At 42.0% G+C, this 20,075-nt stretch overlaps 2 protein-coding genes across 2 annotated transcripts; one reads left to right on the top strand and one right to left on the bottom strand.

Annotated features, from left to right (window-relative positions):
• Positions 1 to 37: 37 nt before the first annotated feature.
• gsr (glutathione reductase) lies at positions 38 to 5,257 on the bottom strand. The gene is made up of 12 exons (XM_077608840.1): positions 4,953 to 5,257; positions 4,008 to 4,034; positions 3,845 to 3,933; positions 3,593 to 3,662; positions 3,348 to 3,495; positions 3,199 to 3,253; positions 3,020 to 3,119; positions 2,623 to 2,859; positions 1,894 to 2,005; positions 920 to 1,051; positions 725 to 858; positions 38 to 521 (listed from the first exon to the last, which is right to left on the bottom strand). The coding sequence occupies exons 1-12, from the start codon at positions 5,199 to 5,201 to the stop codon at positions 372 to 374; spliced, it is 1,503 nt and encodes a 500-aa protein (XP_077464966.1). The 5' UTR covers positions 5,202 to 5,257; the 3' UTR covers positions 38 to 371.
• Positions 5,258 to 5,981: 724 nt separating this feature from the next.
• On the top strand, positions 5,982 to 11,653 carry znf518b (zinc finger protein 518B). The gene is made up of 2 exons (XM_077608837.1): positions 5,982 to 6,130; positions 7,206 to 11,653. The coding sequence occupies exon 2, from the start codon at positions 7,291 to 7,293 to the stop codon at positions 9,622 to 9,624; it is 2,334 nt and encodes a 777-aa protein (XP_077464963.1). The 5' UTR covers positions 5,982 to 6,130; positions 7,206 to 7,290; the 3' UTR covers positions 9,625 to 11,653.
• The last annotated feature ends 8,422 nt before the right edge of the window (positions 11,654 to 20,075 follow it).

The raw sequence follows: 20,075 nt of genomic DNA, 5'->3' as shown, positions 1-20,075 counted from the left end.
CTCAGATGGGAAAAAGGAAAAGACAGTGCATCAAATGTATGAAAACATAATTCATATTTATTGATTCTTCATGACAGTAAACTACATGTGTGATCAGTAATTTATCCTAGAGAGATACCCCAGTAGGTAGAAGTGTTTGGGGAAAAATGGACTGACTGAGAATCAAACATACAATAAGATTGAGGTCTTTGGACTTTCTATGCTATCACACCATCATTTACTTAAAAAAAAAAAAGAATCAGTTCGAATGACCTAATCACAGTATAATTTTAGAAAGCTACAACTCAGCCATAAGGCAGGAAAAAAAGGAAAAGGTGTGCAGAACAAAGGTCACTTGAGGGAATTAAATAAAAAGCAGGCCTGGTATTCCATTAACGCATGGTGACGAGCTCCTCGGCGGAAGTAGGGTGAATGGCAATAGTTTTATCGAAGTCTGCCTTGGTAGCGCCGAGCTTGATAGCCACGGCGAAGCCCTGCAGCATCTCATCGCAGCCTTGACCCTGCATGTGCAAACCTACCACCTTGCGGTGAAAAACATTAAAAATAAATAAATGAGATTGTTTGAAAACTTTAAAAATGGATGTGCCCATTCCACTCCAAAAGATGTTGTAATTCTGCCTATGGTTTTCTTGATACTTTGAGATGACATCTACTAAGGACATGATTGATGGGTTTACGTGGGTTTTCTCCGGGTACTCCGCGTCCATCTGTTGAAGACACCTACCTTTTCCTCCTCGCCAACGCAAACCAGCTTCATGAGGCAGAGAGTCTTCCGGGTTGTGATGGCATGATAGAGCGGCGTGAAGGTGGTCTGGTAGATCTTCACGTTCTCCTTGCCGTTGCAGATTATGGCTTCCTCTGTAAGAAAGATGTACAATCGAGAGTAACCGAGCAGAGGATACGGCGCCTCCTAACGTACCTTCCGTCAGGCCCATCGTGCCGATGGGGGGATGGCTGAAGACCACGGTGGGAATGTTGGAGTAGTCCAACTTGGAGTCCTTTTTGCCCTCAAACAGTCTGTGCGCTAGCTTCCTGGCAGCAGCGATGGCAACTGACGAGAAACCAAATGTCCAGTTAATCCAACGATAAAATTGAACTACCGTATTTTCACGACTATAAGGCGCACATAAAAGTCTTACATTTTCACCAAAATAGACAGTGCGCCTTATAATCCAGTGCGCTTTATATATATGGACCGATGCTAAAATTGTTATCACGATAAAATAAAATGAATCAGTTGATAGGGTACACCGACTCTACTATTTTCCCATAGACAAAGTACTGCGCAGTGACTGCTGGGATATGTAGTAGTTCTTTTGTCAATACACCCAATGGATTGTGGCCTGTATACATCGACATCAATACAGCTTGACAAAGCATGGAAAGCACTGTTGGAAAAGTTACGCTAGCTACCAGCTAGCTACTATTTGCGAATGGATTGTGGCCGCCTGGACGAACGTATAAAAGTCAGCGTTTTTGATGACTCATTTGGACAATTGTTCAATTCGGACACAGAAAATGAGGACTTTGATGGATTTGTGGGTGATGATGACGTGAGTACATTGTAAAACGGCTAAATAAAGTACAACCGAACTCAGTTTTGCTTCCGTTGCCTTTTTAAAAACGTGTTTTTAGCGTGTGGGTGTAGCGTGCAAGAACTATATCCCAGCAGTCACCGCGCACCGGAAACCGGAAAAAGAGTCTGGGGCTGCTTCCGGTAGCCAGCGCTATTGCGGTTCGATATTCATATATAATATATACGCGTCTTAAAAAATGGTGCGTCCTTTGTGTGTTTAAAAAACAGAAATAGCACTCATTACTGACACTGCGGCTAAAAATATGATGCGCCATATAGTCGTGAAAATACGGTAGGTCACATAAGTCACATTTTACCAGGTGTAAGAAGAGCTCTTCCGCAAACATCTCCGACAGCGTAGATTCCTCGGCGACTGGCGTTTTGGTACTCATCCACCACAATGTGACCTTGTTTATCCGTGTCCACGCCCTGATAACACACGCATTAATGCAGTTAATGGACAATCCGGCACAAAGAGAAATTGGTTCTATCCAAACATTCCAATGCACCATTAGACCAGATTTTCCTGTTGAGCTAAGGCTAGTGTTTGCCATCCACTGTGTGGAAATGTGGTCCACCTAAAGAATTCATTTGATTGTATGAAAACAGAGATTTTTCTACAGAAGGGAAAATAAATTCAATTAATTGTAAGTAAAAAAGTATAGTCTTAATCTTGGGATAGCATATAAATGCTTTAATTGTAGTATGTAATTTAAATGATAACATGAGCCCTCTGATAGTATTGTGTATACCAGTTTTGTGATATGACCAGTTTTATTTAGTTTCAATCATATGACTGACTTACAATGTCTTCAAAAAAGTATTCCAATATTTTCTTTTAGGTGAGAGTGGAAAAAATTGAATTGTATTGTGCAATTATGACTCTTTTGGCCATTTGTTCAGAAAATATTGAGGTCTAACTAATGTTGAATGTCCCAAGAATGTTAGTGTTGTTTAAAAAAAACGAGAATTTGACCATGTAACAGGTTTTGTTCGACTTCAACGAAATGTTGTCATGAAATCTCCTATTTGGATCACATACGTACCAACTGCTTGACGTTTAAACCGGTGATGTTGGGCTTCCTGCCGATGGCCCACAGGACGCAGTCCACCTCCGAAATAGTGCGTCTCTCCTCCTCGCCTTTGGTGGCGATCGTCACCTCCAACCCTTTGTCCGTTTTACGCAGCGACGTCACCTGGGAGTTCTTCCACACATCCACCCCAGAGTTTTGCAGCTCTTTGGTGCAGTTGGTGCTTATGAAGCTATCAAAATTCCTCAAAACCTACAGAACAATTTAACATGAGTGAAGTAGCACAAGACACCCAAGTGGAAGAAAAAAGCGACATTTTGAAAATTCATTGCTATCAACGGAATAATTAGTGTGGTATTTGAATTAGTAATTGGAGCATTGGACTTTCCACAAGCCACCGTAAAAATTTTACCTCATTCTCTCGTATGATGAGGGAGGTTTTAGAACCAAGGGTAGCGAGGATGCCCGCCATCTCCACCGCGATGTAACCAGCGCCCACCACCAAACTGCGTCTGTTGACCAAGAGATATTGTTTAATTCCATGTATGCTTAGGATCATTATTTTCAAAAAGCGCAAATCTGTATGCTTACTTTGGAAGGGTTTCAAGTTGAAAAAAGCCATCGCTGGTGATGCCCAGGCTTGCTCCTGGATTGAGGAAATCAGATGAGAACAATTGAGCTGACTTCAACAAGTCACAACGTAACACGGAGACGTTCGCCGATTTAAATCAAAGTCCCACCTGGAACTTCAGCATCGGACAGGACAACTGGTTGCCCCCCAGTGGCGATGAGAATGTGAGGGGCGGTGTACTTCCTGCCGTTGACCTCCAAAGTTGGCTGAGTGTCGCTAGTGAACCTGGCGTGACCTTCGATTGTTGTGATGTTAGCCTATCCAGGATGAAGTGTTTAAAGCGTAGCATCATTTTTTTTTTTAGGTTTCAAGAAGTACAACTTTAACACACGTCATTTGAAAATTTGTGCTCACCTTATCGAGATTGTTGCGGTAAATGGTATTCAGGCGACTGATGTAGGCATCCCTTTTAGCTTTCAGTTTTCTGAAAACACGTTTTATATCACAAAATATGTTGAATACTGAATACGCAGCTCAGGTATGCAATTTGATGGCTATCTTTTGAACACACCTCGTTGAACCAGGCTATTCATTAATAGTACAACTTTGGCCTAAACTGGTTTCACAACAAAACCGAAACACCCAAAAAAATAGATAAATACTTACTCCCAACTGAAATGAACGTTCTTCACGTCAAAGCCGTAATCGGCGTGATCGTGGAGAAACTCTGCGTGGACTGCCGCGTTCCACATGACCTTGAAAAAAGGGGTGAGGAGCCTTAAATTGAAGTCAACTTTTAAACAAAATAGGGCAATTGTGCTGTTTTTACCTTCTTTGGGACACAGCCAACATTGACCTGTAAAAATGAAAAGCACATTCTTGGGTAAGTTTGACAATAGTATATTCATACATTACATACATAACATTTGTTCACTACAACCGGTATGTAGCAAAAAAAAACGAATCTCGCAAAAGCGCAAAATTTCCCTTTACGCAACTTCCCTTGTCATAATGTCACTAAGCTTATCCCATGACACAAAGAGGTTCACCTGCGAAAATAAAATAACATCCTTCTCAGAGTAACATACAGTATTTAACATTAAGAAATTGAAGAGCCGCTTCTTCACGAAACATTCGCTCACACAATATACTAATACCCTAGCAGAATAAAAAAAGGTTCATCCGGCTGACTTTTTTTCAGTACATTTTTTGTATAATTAACTTTTTCATGCAAAGACTTTCCTCCATAATCATCACCATCAAGGAGGTGGCTTGGGCAGCCTTGTGGTCACCTGGTCAGGGTAAAGTTGCACATTACAATCCCCCATTCTCTGTCTAAGAAGCTGAATGGATCAGCAGATCGCCCGAAACAACTCACCCGGGAGGCATCCGAATCCGATGCCCGAGCCACTTCGCTCTACCCTGAGCCCCCCATAGCTTCTCACCCGATTTAAAACAGAATGGACCCTACAGTATACACTGTCAACAGCAACTAACGACTTGCACAAAACAAAAACTACACGTCGTTTCCTTAAAGTATACCTAAACTACTTTATGCATTTATTTATAAGATTAAAATGGACTGTTTATAGACTAACCTTACCCAACTCATTCTGGAGAACTTTGAATATAGAACAATACACAAGAAAAAAAATGAACAAGATGAAACCTGTAAGACCTTATGCAATGACCAGACTGTTTACTATTTAGAACTATCTTGGTTATTTGTGTGTATACTTTACGGTCAATGATAAAAGTCAGTCAATTTACTCACGCAGGTACCTCCGAGTCTATTACTCTCGATGACGGCGGCTTTTGCGCCCAGTTCGGCCGCCCTCCGTGCCCCCGCCAGACCTCCGGATCCCCCGCCGACCACCAGGAAGTCGAACCGGGTGACCTCGCCCGCTGTCGCTGCCATTCCGCGACGATTCACACCGAAAGACGAGAAATACCTGGCGATGGACGATGAGAAGATGGAAAGAAAGGAGTTTTGTGAGCCAGTTAGGCGGGTTATTATCGCCATAACCAGGAAGCTGATACGCGAGGGGGGTGTGGGACAAACGAGGCAGAGGGAGGGTCAAGCGAAAGCCAGTGGTTTGCTGTGTCATTATGAAGAACAACAATAGTGTGTAATCCTAGAAAGCGTCCCCACAATGGTCACGGTGATGCTGCCTAGACAACGGCAGACGAAAACGAGACCGGCGAGACTTGAAATGGTCATTATTCTAATTTGTTTTGACTTTGATGCATCAATACCAGCCTGAATAAATAAAAGCGCATCTAACATACCTTGGCAGTGAACTTGATCGTTTTTGAAGGAGTTTGCTTGTCCTTGCAAACAACATAGTTTCGTCACTTTGTTGTTATATTGTGTGCAGTGAAATTGTAGCTCTAACTAGTGGAGACATATATTTGTATTTTAAGAATACATAGTGTTAAAGTTGCTGTCTTGCAGTACAGAAAATATTGCAATGAATCGGAATAAATCATGTGTTTTTAGAAAATGTTGAGATTATCCATCGTAAATCCAATACCGCAATACTTTCGTTATAACTATATTTTAGTAGCACTGATGCTGCACGAATATTTTATCAATTGCTTTCAAATATATCATTACGATGATCCGGTTTGGGTTTTCGACGTAAAACACCGCACCTCAAATACCGTCTTCCATATCTAAATTTATACCATAAACTATGACCTCATCAGATTTGTACTCACTTTTCAATGATTAGCTGTTTATTAATATGTACAACTACGCATTCAAGCAGCTTTTGTAAATATAAAGTAAAACATATGTAGTCTTTATTTTGAAAGTAGACTCAATTGTATCCGCTATTCCCCTAGCATGCTAATCAAATACAGGCTAACGGCAAATCGGCTCCCACAGACGAGGAGCTTTATTGCCTGCAAATTATCCATCCAAAATGGTTTTTAATACTCTGCAATAAGGTACGTAAGCAACATTCATCTACCTCGCCATTAGATCTTTGAACTATGGTGTCGGATCTTCGCCATCCCCGTTTGCTTTAGAAGCGTTCGGGCCTATATATTTAACCAACGTGAACATTTACGACTACCCCGGTTAAAATTGTAATCCTATGCATGTACTTCCATAAAATAGTGTGAAAGTGATAACTGTGTTGAGGCATCTTGGTTCCCGATTGCAGATTTAATTAATAATCACTTGTCGTGTTTATCTCCAAAGAGAAATGGAAGGAGGAGGAAGGGCTCTGGGGAGGGAACAGCGGTCTGTTATCATCAACACTCGTCGTTACATAGTTGTCTTTCCCATTTGGGAAAATTCCCGTAGCGCAAAATGTTAATTTGCTGTCCGTCAATGGCGTTGAAAGATGAGCATCCACAGCCAGTAGAAGCGAATTGGATGTCTATCATTGTCAATATCAGGCATTGAGTTCATTTTGCATCACTTTTTTTTCACTTCCATTTTCAGGGACGTACAGGCCACTACCGGTACATTTTGGATCAATTCCTATTGATTTTGAGGGAATTTCTGCAAGGCTTCTTGTTTGTTTCTCGCTTCATGATGTTTTTTTTCCAAAAATATCAAAAATATTATTAAAAAATATTAAAAAAATATTATATATAATATTATTCCAAAAATATATCAGGCAGAACGACCCCGTGGACCTGATCGGACCCTCTTAGTGGGCCACCTCCGTCCCACGGCCTCCACTTTAACACCCCTCTACGGCATAGACGTAATACCTTGAGATACGAGCGTAACGCGTTCCGGGCCCGAGCTCGTATGTCAATGTACTCCTATCTCAAATCAATTTTTCCCATATATAAAATAACTGAATGAAAAATTAATCCGTTCCCACCCTCTGAAAGAACACCTAAAAATAGGGTATTACAATGGAACATGTTTTTTAATTGTTCTAATTCACCACCTATGCTCACAATGTAACAAGTGCCTATCTAGTGGTTGTGATCTGCAAGAAAATGTGACAAAAAATTCCTCGTATCTCAACTTTCTCGTATGTTGGGACACTCGTATGTCAAGGTTTTCTACAGTCGACGGTGGAGAGGCATGCGGACGTCGGTGTGAATCCCCCCGTGGAGCTGCCGGCCGGCCAAGGCTACTCAACATGAAGCCCGTCAACTGTCAGCGCTTTCCCTTCTATGTGCCCATCAGACAACCGAGCGACGACATGGTCCTCACGCCGAGGTTCCTTGATCCAAAGCATTGTACCAAGTGCGACTTTTCAACCGTGGACGTGAACTTATTCAAAAGACACACGTACGAGCACATGGCGTCCAAGCCGTGCTGTTTGTACTGCCAAAACGTCCCATTAGGCAGGGAAGAACCCTTAAAATCATCTCTCAAATGCCCTCACTGCGGACAGTCCTACGCCCGCAATTTAAGTCTTTTGAAGCACATTGAGCGCGTGCACTCCAAAAACATGAACCAAGGACTCAAAAAGGCCGGCGCCAACAAAGACGCCCAGTTTTTCAACGCCGTACCGGGCGTACACCGAGGCCAGCATTCGACGCAGCCCGCGGTTTTGCCATCCCTCGATACGCCCGCCTTCAGTCTGGGATCAAAAGATGTGCAGGAAGCTAGGTCAGTCAACAAAATACTCCCGTTTTTTTCAAATGCTGTCTCGGACAACGGTATTCATCCAAACCGGGCTTTAACGGTGTCGCTCCCGGAGGAAATCAGCATCCCGGCCGGCTGCCTGGTTGAACTCGTGGAAGTGAAAACCGTCAACGGGTCAAAGGAGCTGAAACTCCGGCTGGTGTCGCGACACGAGAAAGAGGCCGAAATGAGAGCCTCGCGAACGCTAGCCAAACAAAATGGCATCGAGTCTAAGACTGCCGCATCCAAATTACAGCCTCCCAACGCGGTCCGGTCCACGAATATGGGAAAAAGTATTCCGAACAAAAAACCGACAGCCCCAAAAACGGCAGTTCCACAATCCCTGGCTACTAAACCCGTTAGCACTGCTACTAGCCTCATTTTAAATCAAGCCGGCAAAGAAAAACCTACACTGAAGAGGACGTCACAGGAAGTTATTGATTTAGAAACCTGGACTAAGGTTTTCAAAACTGTCTGCCATCCAGAAACAAAAGAATTCCCTTCCTTACAGAGTCCGTCCATCTACAATCGCGCAAAACTCCCCAACGTTCCCACTGAAACCAGCGCGTTCAACTCCATCAAACAGCCCGTTCAAAATCTGGCTTGGCGAAAACCAGACGAGAAACCGAAGACTAATCCGGAGAGTACTTCTCCTTGGACTGCAAAGAGGACGGGAACTCGTCTAGAAGTTTTACTGGAACGTCCACCTAGCGTGGTTTGCCTCAATGATAATAACAGTGGCCCTAAAATCAAAGTCACACCCAAGGTGGTGAGCACGCCAGCGCGTGGCACCCTGCAAATACACAAACCCGCGTCCTCGAAAGTTATTTCCGTTGTCACCGTCAAAGCGTTACCTCCGAAGGTGGAGCCTCAACCGAAGACCGTTACTCCCCGTTCCTCTATCCCAAGTCAAATCAACGACCAGAGAACCTTCACCTCCACCTCATCTACCCACATACCCGTGGGGTCTTTCCACCCCGAGTCAAAAATTCCCGCTTGGTCTCCAGGTGTCCAAGTTGGCGTCAAACAGTCTTCTGAAAGAGACACTCCAAAACCCGAGGGATTCCCAGTCATCTCCTCCGTGTTTTCCCTCAGCCAAGAACCGGAAAATGCCCAGGCGGCCATACAGCCGCTTGTCATGGCACTGCGGGGCATCGTGATGGACGCCGCCGATACGTCGGCGCCGAACGTCGACGACAAAGACCAGTTGCGGGTCAACCCGACCTACGGCTCGGTCAAAGTAGAAAGTAAAGAAGAAGTCGCTCAAGAGCCGGTGAAAGTAGAAAGTAAAGAAGAAGTGGCTCAAGAGCCGCCTATCTCGGCGTTGCTTCACGTTAAGCGCGACGTCAAGATGGAGAAAAGCAGCTCCACGCAGACGGACAATGGCGGTCCCGCTCTCGACTTGAAATCCGAAGACGCCCAAAACCCGTTGGAGGCGCCCGCTGTCACCGATGCCAATCGCCAGCATGACATTTTCAAATACGTGACCGTCCCACTGACCAGAGTGGACGACGCGCGGACAACCGGCGTGCCGGCGGACGTCGGTCACCAACCCAAACCCCCCCACGATGTCATTCACATGCGTGATCCGAGTAGCAACCTTGCCGTCCGCCTTATGCCACTCAAGGCGGGGCAACCGGTCATGTGCCCGAGCCTGAACCAGCCGGTGGTCGTGCTCAATCACCCCAAGCCACGGCGAACCGTGCGACACGTACTGGACACCGTCCCTTTCGCCGGAACCCCTGCAAAGGCGCCAAAGTGCCAAATATTGAAGATGAGGCTGGGAAAAGTGGTCGGGCAGAAATACGAGGTGACGGGCTGCACCGTCAGATTTTCCCAGTAAGGCCATTTGCAGCTTCTCATGTCCATATAAGAACTGATACACTTGTTTAAAGACCAGTTTGTATATAAACTAAGGTGTGTGTTTGTGTCCGCATAGTTGTTTTTCTCTCTGTGCCTGCGATTGGCCGCCGACCAATCCAGATTGTCAACTGGGATTGCCTCTAGTAGTTAGGAAACATGTGGTGCCTTGCTCAAGTGCACCTAAACAAACAGCAAAATACTTTTAAATAATTGTAAAAATTAAATTTAAAATAATTTTTACCCCTATGAGGACAAGTTCAACTTGGCATGAGTAATCTAACTTGTAAATTCTTCGTTCATTCTCCTGTTTGTTGATATGTTACATTGACTTCAATTTGGAAGTTGGTCTTCATCACTCCTCACGTTAATGACTGACTTTCTCCTCCAGGGGTCGCCAAAGCGAGTTATTTTGTGTAGTTACTTGTTTTGCGTGATAATACAGACGCTCCCCTACTTACGAACGAGTTAGGTTCTGAGCGATTGTTCATAAGTTGAATTTGTTTGTAAGTTGATTCAGTGCTATATTTTGTATTATAATTTATGTTTAAGGGTTATATAAGTATATTGAAGGTTTATATAAGTGCATTTGTATGTTTAAGGCTTGTATAAGTAACACACATTGGTTTGTACTGAAAAAAAACATTTAATAAAATGGAGAGAATATGTACAGTACTGTATAGAGAGAGGGAGAGAGATTTATGTATTAGAAACTGGCCAAAAGAAGCGACCTAATGACGATTGCACAGTTTTCTTCTTTTTTTCATCATAAATGATGCGGTAGCACTGTATGGCATCATTCAATTGATTTGCAAACTTTGTGCAACGTTCAATATTTGGGTCCTGCTGCTCGATCTTTCTGTTTATAAATGGTACTGACAAGTTGTATGCCCGTGAAACGCTCACCACTCTCACGCGCATCAAGCTTCGTTATTATTGCCACTCGTTTCAAATGAAATGGCTTGCCTCTTCCTTGCAACTCCCTCAATAGAAGACTTTCGCTTTTTACCAACCATATTCAATAATGGCGCACAAGATATTTAATGATACGAATGAAAAAGGTTCTTTGTCCACTGGAGATGCGTTCACGCACTTCCGCATTGCAACAAAGAAGAAGGTAGATGCTGGGTGAGCTGAGCCCTCACAGCGCCAGGCGTATTAGCGGCGGAAAGAAGCACTACTCGGAAAAAAATACAAAATTGGACTTACGAACATTTTTCGACTTAAACGCAATTTGCAGACATGTTCGTATGTACCGTTGTTCGGAAGTTGAATGTTCGTAAGTAGGGGAGCGTCTGTATTTGTATAAAAACTCGTACATAGATGCCCACCAGCATTGCTTTTTATCATGTTAAGCATGTTACATTTCTTTACTTAAATGTTATGAGTAGATGTACAGGCTGGAAGAGTTATGACTCAAAATTATATAGAAATTGCCTTCATATAATTCAATGCTGATTGTATTATATTACCACGATCTTATGCTGGTTTCAAAGTGTCTGAGCTTCAAAACAATTTACTATATTTTGGTTGGTGAACCTTTCTGTGCATTTGTATATCCCAATTTTATTTCTTATATTTATGTCCGGACAGCCCGGCCATAATATTAGGTACGCCTACCAATGCTTTTCATCCACAGATCATGTCTTTTCTTTGGCTATATTCATCTAAACTCTTTTTCTGTAAAGCTGCATTTTTCTAAATGAACAACCACAATGGAGTGCACACAAGATGGTTCTGCCTTTATTAAAATATTACGGTACTTGTGATGTTGTAGTTGAGGGGTGTACCGATCGACCAAACATCCAGTGTTTGATTTGAATTTTATTGCGGTTCTGAACTAATGAAGAAATGTTTTTGAAATATTCAAACAGTGCAATCTTGAACCTGCTATGACAGTCTTTTTTTTTTTTACAACGAATGTTCCTTATCGCAGCCCATGTGTTCATTTTTGTAATATTACTACACTGTCTTTTTATATTAAAAGCCTGATCATGTTGATCAAAAGCAAACTTTTAGCAAGAAGCTGTGGTTTATTGGCACAAGAATTAAAATTGGCAAGTCAGTCCACGGTTGGCTGGGATCGGCTCCAGCACCCCCGGGGGGTTTATGAAGATAATTGGTACGGAAAATGTATCTATAGTTGGGACACAGTGGGATAACCTTTTTTAACCAGCAGATGGTGCAAAATCTATAGTGTATTGTAATTGTGGATAAGGTTGGCCTGCTATTTAAGTTTTTTGTTTTTTTTCTCACAAGGGTCGCGGGGGGTGCTGGAGCATATCCCAGCTCGCTATAGGCACCAGGCAGGGGACATCCTAAATTGGTGGCCAGCCAATCGCAGTGCTATTTGAGTGTTTCTCTTAAATTAAAGCTGCTCATCAGCTGTTTATTATACCTAGAGAAGAAATATTCATATTCCTAATAAACCATTTGCATTAAGGAGAATTTTTGTTAGTTGAGTCTTTAGCATGTCGGCCTCCCAATTTAGAGGTTCGGGGGATGAAATCTAGGAAAATTAAATGATACTCGTGAAAGTTTAAGACTTGAGTATGATTTAAACATCCCCTGTATAGTTTTTAACCATTAAACCAGGGGTAGGGAACCTATGGCTCGGGGGCCACATGTGGCTCTTTTGATGGGTGCATATGGCTCTTTGCCAACCTGTCAGCTAAAATATGGAAATCGCTGGTGAAAGAACTGAGATATTACATCTAGAACTGCTTTAATCTTATTTTTTTTTGCAGTAGATTCTTCTGGAATGCATCCTCTCATTGATTAGCAACAGCATAAGAATCTTTTAAAAAATATTCAATTTTTTTCCACTTTAAAAGTGGTGAAATTACAAAAAAAAAATTGAAAAGGCACTTGTTTACATGTATGTATTTTGACTTTTAAATTCGTAGTATGGCTCACAAGGAATAACATTGGAAAATATAGAAACAGAACAAGGGTGTCAAACTTGGGTTGGTTCGCATTAACGTCAACTTGATTTCATGTGGGCCGGACCATTTTAGATATAATATATAGATTTTAATTTTTTTAAAATCGGGTTATTGTAAAGTGACTGCGAACATAATCAATTCCTGCTTCTGACAATTTCCCATTGGGAATTTGTTGGGCATCAAAAATGGGAGTTTTTAGAAATTCCATGTCATGCTGAAGCAGAGGCCCAACTTGCCCTTGGGCCAGCATTTCCCAACTTTTATCCACCCATAGCGCATATTCCACAATATTTCAATGGAAATCATCAATGCTCTCTACTTTGAAGGCAAGCAACGCAATAGTATCGCCATGGTTTCACAGTAAACCAAGACTTTGTATCCCCGTTCCCAATGGCTTCCAATATCGAAAGACACTTAAAAAGCAGCAATTTGGCCCAAGCTGGTGGATGGCCCTCCTCCAATCAGTGGAGACGCCTCCAGAGCCGAAGAGATGAGAAAAAAAAGCAGATCTTAGGGTGCGCCTGTTGACAATACTGGGATGCTTTCTTGTCTCTGGGATAAGTGTAATCTCCCGCGGTGTGACACAGCCAACAGATGGCCCCGGAGACCCGCCGGGGCGTCACGTTAACTCAGCGTGACGTTTGTCTCACATCCGCCCAGCTTTCATTCCGCCAGCCAGCGCAGAGTTCAGAGCAGCTCTTGTTTTCACTCTCCTCCACTCTAATTATATTCGCCAGAGATTTTTCCAAGACAAAGCTTTATGGCGCGAACAAGTGACACAAATAGAACACGAACGAGTAGGACCATTACGCTTTTGGCTCCCCATCGGTAGGAATGCAACTTGACTTGTATTATTTGGCTATTTGGTTCCCATCAACCGCCGTCAGATCCATCCGGTTGGTTTAGGTTGGGGATGCGGGCGCGGATTTCATTTCAAATGTAAAAAAACCTAGTACACCATGCTTCTTACAGAACATTTTACTGATGATGGTGATGATGATGATGTGGATGAATATTGATGATGATGATGTTGATGATGATGATGATGATGAATATTGATGATGTTGATGATGATGATGAATTTTGATGATGAATATTGATGATGATGTTGATGATGATGATGATGATAATGATGATGATTATTGATGATGATTGACGATGACGATTATTATTATTGATGATGATGATGATTATTGATGATGATGATGAAGATGATGATGTTGATGATGATGGCCATGATGATGATGACGCTGGACGATAATGATGATGATGATGATGCTGATGATGTTGCTGCTGCTGCTGCTGCTGCTGATGATGATGATGATGAATATTGATGATGATGATGAATATTGATGATGATGATGATTATTATTGATGATGATTGACGATGACGATTATTATTATTATTGATGATGATGATTATTGATGATGATGTTGATGATGATGATGATTATTATTGATGATGATTGACGATGATGATTATTATTATTGATGATGATGATGATTATTGATGATGATGATGATCTTGATGATGATGATGACCATGACGATGATGACGATGATGATGATGATGATGTTGCTGATGATGACGATGATGATGTTGCTGATGATGACGATGATGACGACGATGACAATGATGATGATGATTGATGACGATTATTATTGATGATCATGGTGATGATTGTTATGATTATTATGATAATTCATTATACTTGTCTTAGTGCATACACTCATTGATCCTCATTGATTACTAACAATATCGTCAAAACAATTCAGAGACGTTTTCTCCTTTAAAAATAGTGAAATGACAAAAAAAGGCCCACATTTTCATGTTGTTTGACTTTTAACTTCAGGGGCATCTCAGGATTCTTCCTACGTTCCCCGAAAAGCTGCTAAACGACTTAAAATTTCTGTTTATACCCGTTTGACTGCTCATCATTTGCTGACTTGTCCCCATGGCTACCGCTATTTATGTCTTCGCTCCCCGTCTTTTCATTTAGAGGCTGCCATTGTCATGTGACAAATCTGGGAAAGTGACATTATGAAACGAACCTGAGAAGTTTACATTGGACTGATGAGTGGGCCTGCCTAATAAAATGGCTCATTTTCATTTTATTCTACTTCATTTTTCCAAGTTTGGGCAAAACCTCGAAGCCGCAACGTCACCCAGTTGGAATTGGATTTTTTTTTGCCAGTGTGGTGCAAACCGCAGCGGGGGTTCACCTCGCCTACTTTACTGGGATTAGCGGGTCCTGGGAAGTGGTTTTGGATGAGTCACATGAAAGCAAAAGAGATTATAAAGATGAAACCGGAAAATAAACTTGGAGCCAATGGGGAAAGGGACGCCGCCGTGGGGATTTGCGGACACTCGGCTGGGCTACTTTGGGATTTGGGAACCGGCTTCTCCGCGGGTATCCGGGAAAAGGAGCTTGTAACGAGATACCCGCTTTCAGAATTGGTGCAATATTCTGAATTCAAATTTCAGTCAAGGATCCTGTTGTAATTCTCAAATTTATTTGAATCAAAATAGGAGAAAAAACAGCATACAATAATCCCGGGTGTGTTCTAAGAGGGCGTCAACGATGAGCAACAACCCGAAAGTTTGCGGCAGACTCGAATACTCGACCCGGGAACACAAGGTCAGCCTCCCTCCTGCGGTTTGGACCTGCAACACAATCGTCTCCATTTCCCGGGGAAGATTGCCATCTGGCCTCTCATTTGCTCTGATGCTTATCTTGGGAGACGGCTTCCCAAATGCGTCCACACCTTCGCCCACAGCCGCGACCCACTGGCCTGTCAATCACAAAACAGCACCCCTCCCCTAACCCCCCCCCGGCCATCTCCTCCTTTCGTCCTCCACCGAGCGACCAAAAGACAAACTTCCCCTCATCAGTTCCGGGCCGCTCACTGTGAAATAAGATCCAGTCGTAGATAGGAAGCTTCGTACGAAAGGAAACAATCGGCTGCCTCGCATCTGTTAATCTGCCCCAAGGCAAATATAGTGTGGAGTATATGAATAAAATGTTTGGCACCATCTCCTGGTTAAAAACAAAAAGGTTATCCCAGTACGTTCCTACGATACGTTTCACTTTTCATCATTTTCTGTAGAGCTTTTTCGGACAAGGGTCGTGGGGGTGCTGGAGCCTATCGCAGCCAGCTATGGGGAAAAGGTGCAAAACATCCTGCATTATTTGCCAGCCAATCACCGGGCTCCAGTTTATATGATCTCATCTCATCTCTTATTCTGAACCACTAGGGTCGCAGGGGGTGCTGGAGCCCATCCCAGCTGACTTCAGGGCTAGAGGCAGTGGTCAGCCAATCACAGGGCAGAAGGTAACAAACAACCATTCACACTCACAATCATACCTAGGGGCAATTTTGAGTGTCCAATCCACCTACCATGCATATTTTTGGCATGTGGGGGGAAAACAGAGTACCCGGAGAAAACCCACGCAGGCCCGGGGACAACATGCAAACCGGACCGTCCAATAATTCAATTTAAAGAGTATAAAGTGCTTTATATAAATGGAATGTATAATGACAATTATAATGTAACATTGGAATGACGTATCAAGAAAAAAAAACATTGAACGGAAGCTTCAAAATATAATTTTTCCATTGTGCCCTAAACATTACAAAGCCCCCCCCAAAAGGATGAATTAATTAATTAATTTATCATATATGATTATTATTTATTATATATATATGTATATATATATATATATATGTATATATATATATATATATATATATATATATATATATACACATATATATATATATATATATCAGTGGTGTGCCATCAGGGCCTTCAAGGCCTTCTCTGCTGGCCTAAGAAATCTCTGAATCGCAGACTGATGTTAATTATATTTTGTCCATGAATACTATGATAGAAAAGAAGGAAGAAAGAAAGGAGGATGGATATTGTGTACAGTTAAAAAGATTTTTTGGTGAGTAAAATATGGCTATATTCCTAAAAAATATTTCAATTGTCTGAGGTTATTATTGATGATTTTTTATGTGTCGCAGCTGTAGCTGCAGTAGAGGTTTTATAGCCATAAAATAGTTTTTGAGGGTTGGATTGATTCCAATAGCTGAAGGCGTCACTAGGAAATCAGGGGCCGCCACTGATATATACATATATATATATATATATATATATATATATATATATATATATATATATATATATATATATATATATATATATATATATTTATATTTAAATTAAATTGATCCGATCATGTTTGCGTTGAGGATTTCAGTGAGTGTTTCTTCTCTGTTTTTATACAAGTTGCAATTCACTTGAAATACAGCGAAGAAGAAGAAGACGATATGTTTTCTTTGGGGTTGTTCTTTTTGTTATTAATAGAGTGTCGTCCCCCCGCTTTGGGCCTTGCGAAATGGTGAGAGCAAAACTTGCCAGCTTTAATCCACTGCGTATATGAAAAGAAGGATAGGATAATGTCACCCAGATAAGATCTGAGGGAGGTTGTCTTTATCTCTCCGATGAGACCGGGATTCAGCGCGGTGAATAATTAAAGCCGCCGGCGCTGATGCCGATCTGTGGACGGCGAGGTCGGATCGTGGCGGACGGGGGAGAGAGTGGGGGTCTCTGCCGTTGGGGGGAGGGGAAGGAGAAAGGGAGGTGGCGACCCAGGCGACATCAGTCACCGGCCTTCGCTGCCCGGGGCACTTTGCTGAAGGTCAGGAGATGATGGATAGCGTGGCGAGGGCGCGGCGAGAGCCGTGGCTCACGGCAGACGTTGACCAGAAAACCAATGTTCCTCACGTGAAGTACCAGGAGTGGCTGGAAGAACTTTTTATTTCCATAAATCAAGTGGACACAGAGGAACCCTCAAATTTTGTTTTGGCGACTACCATGAAATAGATCCGTCGTTCGATGTAGAGATATAAATAATCCAGTCCGAGATGGAATTTTTAGCTTCATAAAAGCTTTATCAAGTGCTCAAGCTACATTTTGAAGACCTTGAGGAGCAAAGACAGAGGGTTCGATAATATCGATGGCGGAAGATAATGACTGAAAAAGTGGCCAAGAAAACAGAATTTATTTGGTTAGGTCAAACTAGGCTGATTAAATATTCACTTTTTATGTCCCCTATATATATATATATATATATATATATGTATCTTTTTATATATTTGATAGTGCATAAATGTCCAGTACAACAAATTTCAGTGACTGCTAGCTTAAGGATAGTATAACAAAAGTAAAAATTCAAATACTAAAGTTAAGTTAGTAAAGTTCCTCTCATGTAATAAATAGGAAATATTTATTTATAAATGTATACTATAAAATATTGTTCGATTATGATTTGGTGGTAGCCAGAGTAGCCAAATACTACGACTCTTTTGTAGTTTACTACTAAATACGCATTCGGGATCAAAATTACCCAAAAAAATCAATCAATGCACTATCGAACGTACCGTCGCGAAATCAGTGCATACTTTTTGCCAATAAATCGAGATTAGTGTCAGTTGCCTTCCTCTTCGACTAAAACAAATCTCTCCCATCTTAACGAAACGCTAAGTTCGTCTGTTATTAAACTGTCTGGCGACGAAGTGTCCGGCGACAAATTGTCCGTCGACGAAATGTCCGGGCACCCAAAAAATGATGGAAACTCCCTGAAAAACATTCTAAAATGAGATTATATTGGATTGGATTGGATAACTTTATTCATTCCGTATTCGGGAAATTTCATTGTGACAGTAGCAAGAAAAATGCATAGTTATAAGTTAGACAGTACAGTCAAAGGCCGCAGAACAACAAAGCAAAAAGCACAAAGTACAAAGCAAATCAAAGTCAATGGGATCATTAAGAATCACCAAATCATTAAGACAGAAAAGCAGCAAAAACGAGCTACGAGTTTCGGTAGCAAAAACGACTCAAAAAGACGTAAAGTTGGACAAAAACTGGAACCACACACAGGAAGTCTTCCACAAGATAGGGAACTTCTGCAGACTGTGATCGAGGTAGAGAATATGCAGTATATATGCACTATTTATGCACACATCACTGGTAAATACGCTCCCAAAATCAGAACATTCTCTTCACCCACTACAAAATATGTTTTCCATATTTGGTGGCCACCAATTCCGACATACGCGTAACCCCATCATGTGTTATTCTACCCCACTCCATCATTTTTCCATTATCCAATCAGAGCAGCACAATAGCGCGTGTATAATTACAGCAATACCCTGACCAAAGTATGTCGGTCCTGACTCTCCTTCCCCGAAATGTTTCATTTGGGAATGCAAAAGGTGGCAGGGGGTGTCGGAGGTGGCGGGGGTACAGGAATGAACATCTGTCTCCCTTCCGGCGTGGCTACGGATTGGCGGCGGCCGCCAGTTTGGGCTCCCGTGGCCTCGCAAGCAATCCATCTACATTAAGTTGAATAAAAGCGAGCGCGGCCGTCACCCTGGTTGCCTACGGGGCAGGACGGCAGGCACTCCATTCAAATCACCCATGGATCTTGCACGCACACACACACACACACACACACACAATTTACTGACGTTTTTACTTTGGTAGCGCTCGTCACTGGACGAATAAGGACAAAGATTGAAGGTTAAACGCCTGGGTGATGACGCTAATGATTGTCAAAACCATCATGGCCTCCAAATGATGCTATTAATGAGACTAATTCTTTTAATATCATGACAGTTCAGAGTCAACTCAATCCCTCCGGTTAACAACAGTCCAGTTGGAATCTATTACTGTATTTTCTCGCATATTGGCCATATCCGCGTATAAGCCGCACCCTTAAAATTGCCTTAAAAATCGTTGAATTTTACGATTTCTCTCGTATAAGCCCCCTGATTCACAATTTTAAGCTCCATATTCATGGTTTTAGTAGGGAGTACAATATGCTAACATGCTCACATTGGGTCGTAAATACTTGTACCTCAAGGTGGAAGCAGCACTCTTTAGAGTGTGTGTCAAAGTGGCGGCCCGGGGGCCAAATCTGGCCCGCTGCATCATTTTGTGCGGCCTGGGAAAGTAAATCATGAGTGCCGACTTTCTGTTTTAGGATCAAATTCAAATGAAGAGTATAGATGTATATTAAATTTCCTGATTTTCCCCCTTTGAAATCAATAATTGTCATTTTGTAATCAATTTTTTCTGTTTTTAGTTCAAAAATCATTTTGTAAAATCTAAAAATATATTTAAAAAAAAGCTAAAATAAGCATTGTTTTAGATCTACAAAAAACTGAATATTCAGGGCTTTTAATCCAGTTCTTTTAATCAATTTATTTAAAAATAATCTAAATATTATATCTAAAATGGTCCGGCCCACATGAAATCGAGTTGACGTTAATGTGGCCCGCGAACCAACCCGAGTTTGACACCCTTGCTTTAGAGTATAAAAATGCGGGTACAAGTCGATAGTTGTTGGTCTCATGGTGTCCTGTGATTGGCTGGCAACCAATGTACGTTGTTATAGCACCCCTGCAACACTTATGA

The sequence above is a fragment of the Stigmatopora argus genome, chromosome 9 (assembly GCF_051989625.1).
Source record: "Stigmatopora argus isolate UIUO_Sarg chromosome 9, RoL_Sarg_1.0, whole genome shotgun sequence".
Taxonomy (NCBI): Eukaryota; Metazoa; Chordata; class Actinopteri; order Syngnathiformes; family Syngnathidae; genus Stigmatopora; species Stigmatopora argus.
The sequence above is the reverse complement of the archived record's forward strand: the minus strand, read 5'-3'. Positions and strand labels throughout refer to the sequence as shown.

Coding starts and splice junctions, on each gene's coding strand:
- gsr (XM_077608840.1), bottom strand. CDS start 5,201: ATGGCGATAATAACCCGCCTAACTGGCTCACAAAACTCCTTTCTTTCC. Junction 2,006..2,622: donor GTTTAAACGTCAAGCAGTTG/GTACGTATGTGA, acceptor GTGTGTTATCAG/GGCGTGGACACGGATAAACA. Junction 522..724: donor GCGTTGGCGAGGAGGAAAAG/GTAGGTGTCTTC, acceptor TTTCACCGCAAG/GTGGTAGGTTTGCACATGCA.
- znf518b (XM_077608837.1), top strand. CDS start 7,291: ATGAAGCCCGTCAACTGTCAGCGCTTTCCCTTCTATGTGCCCATCAGA.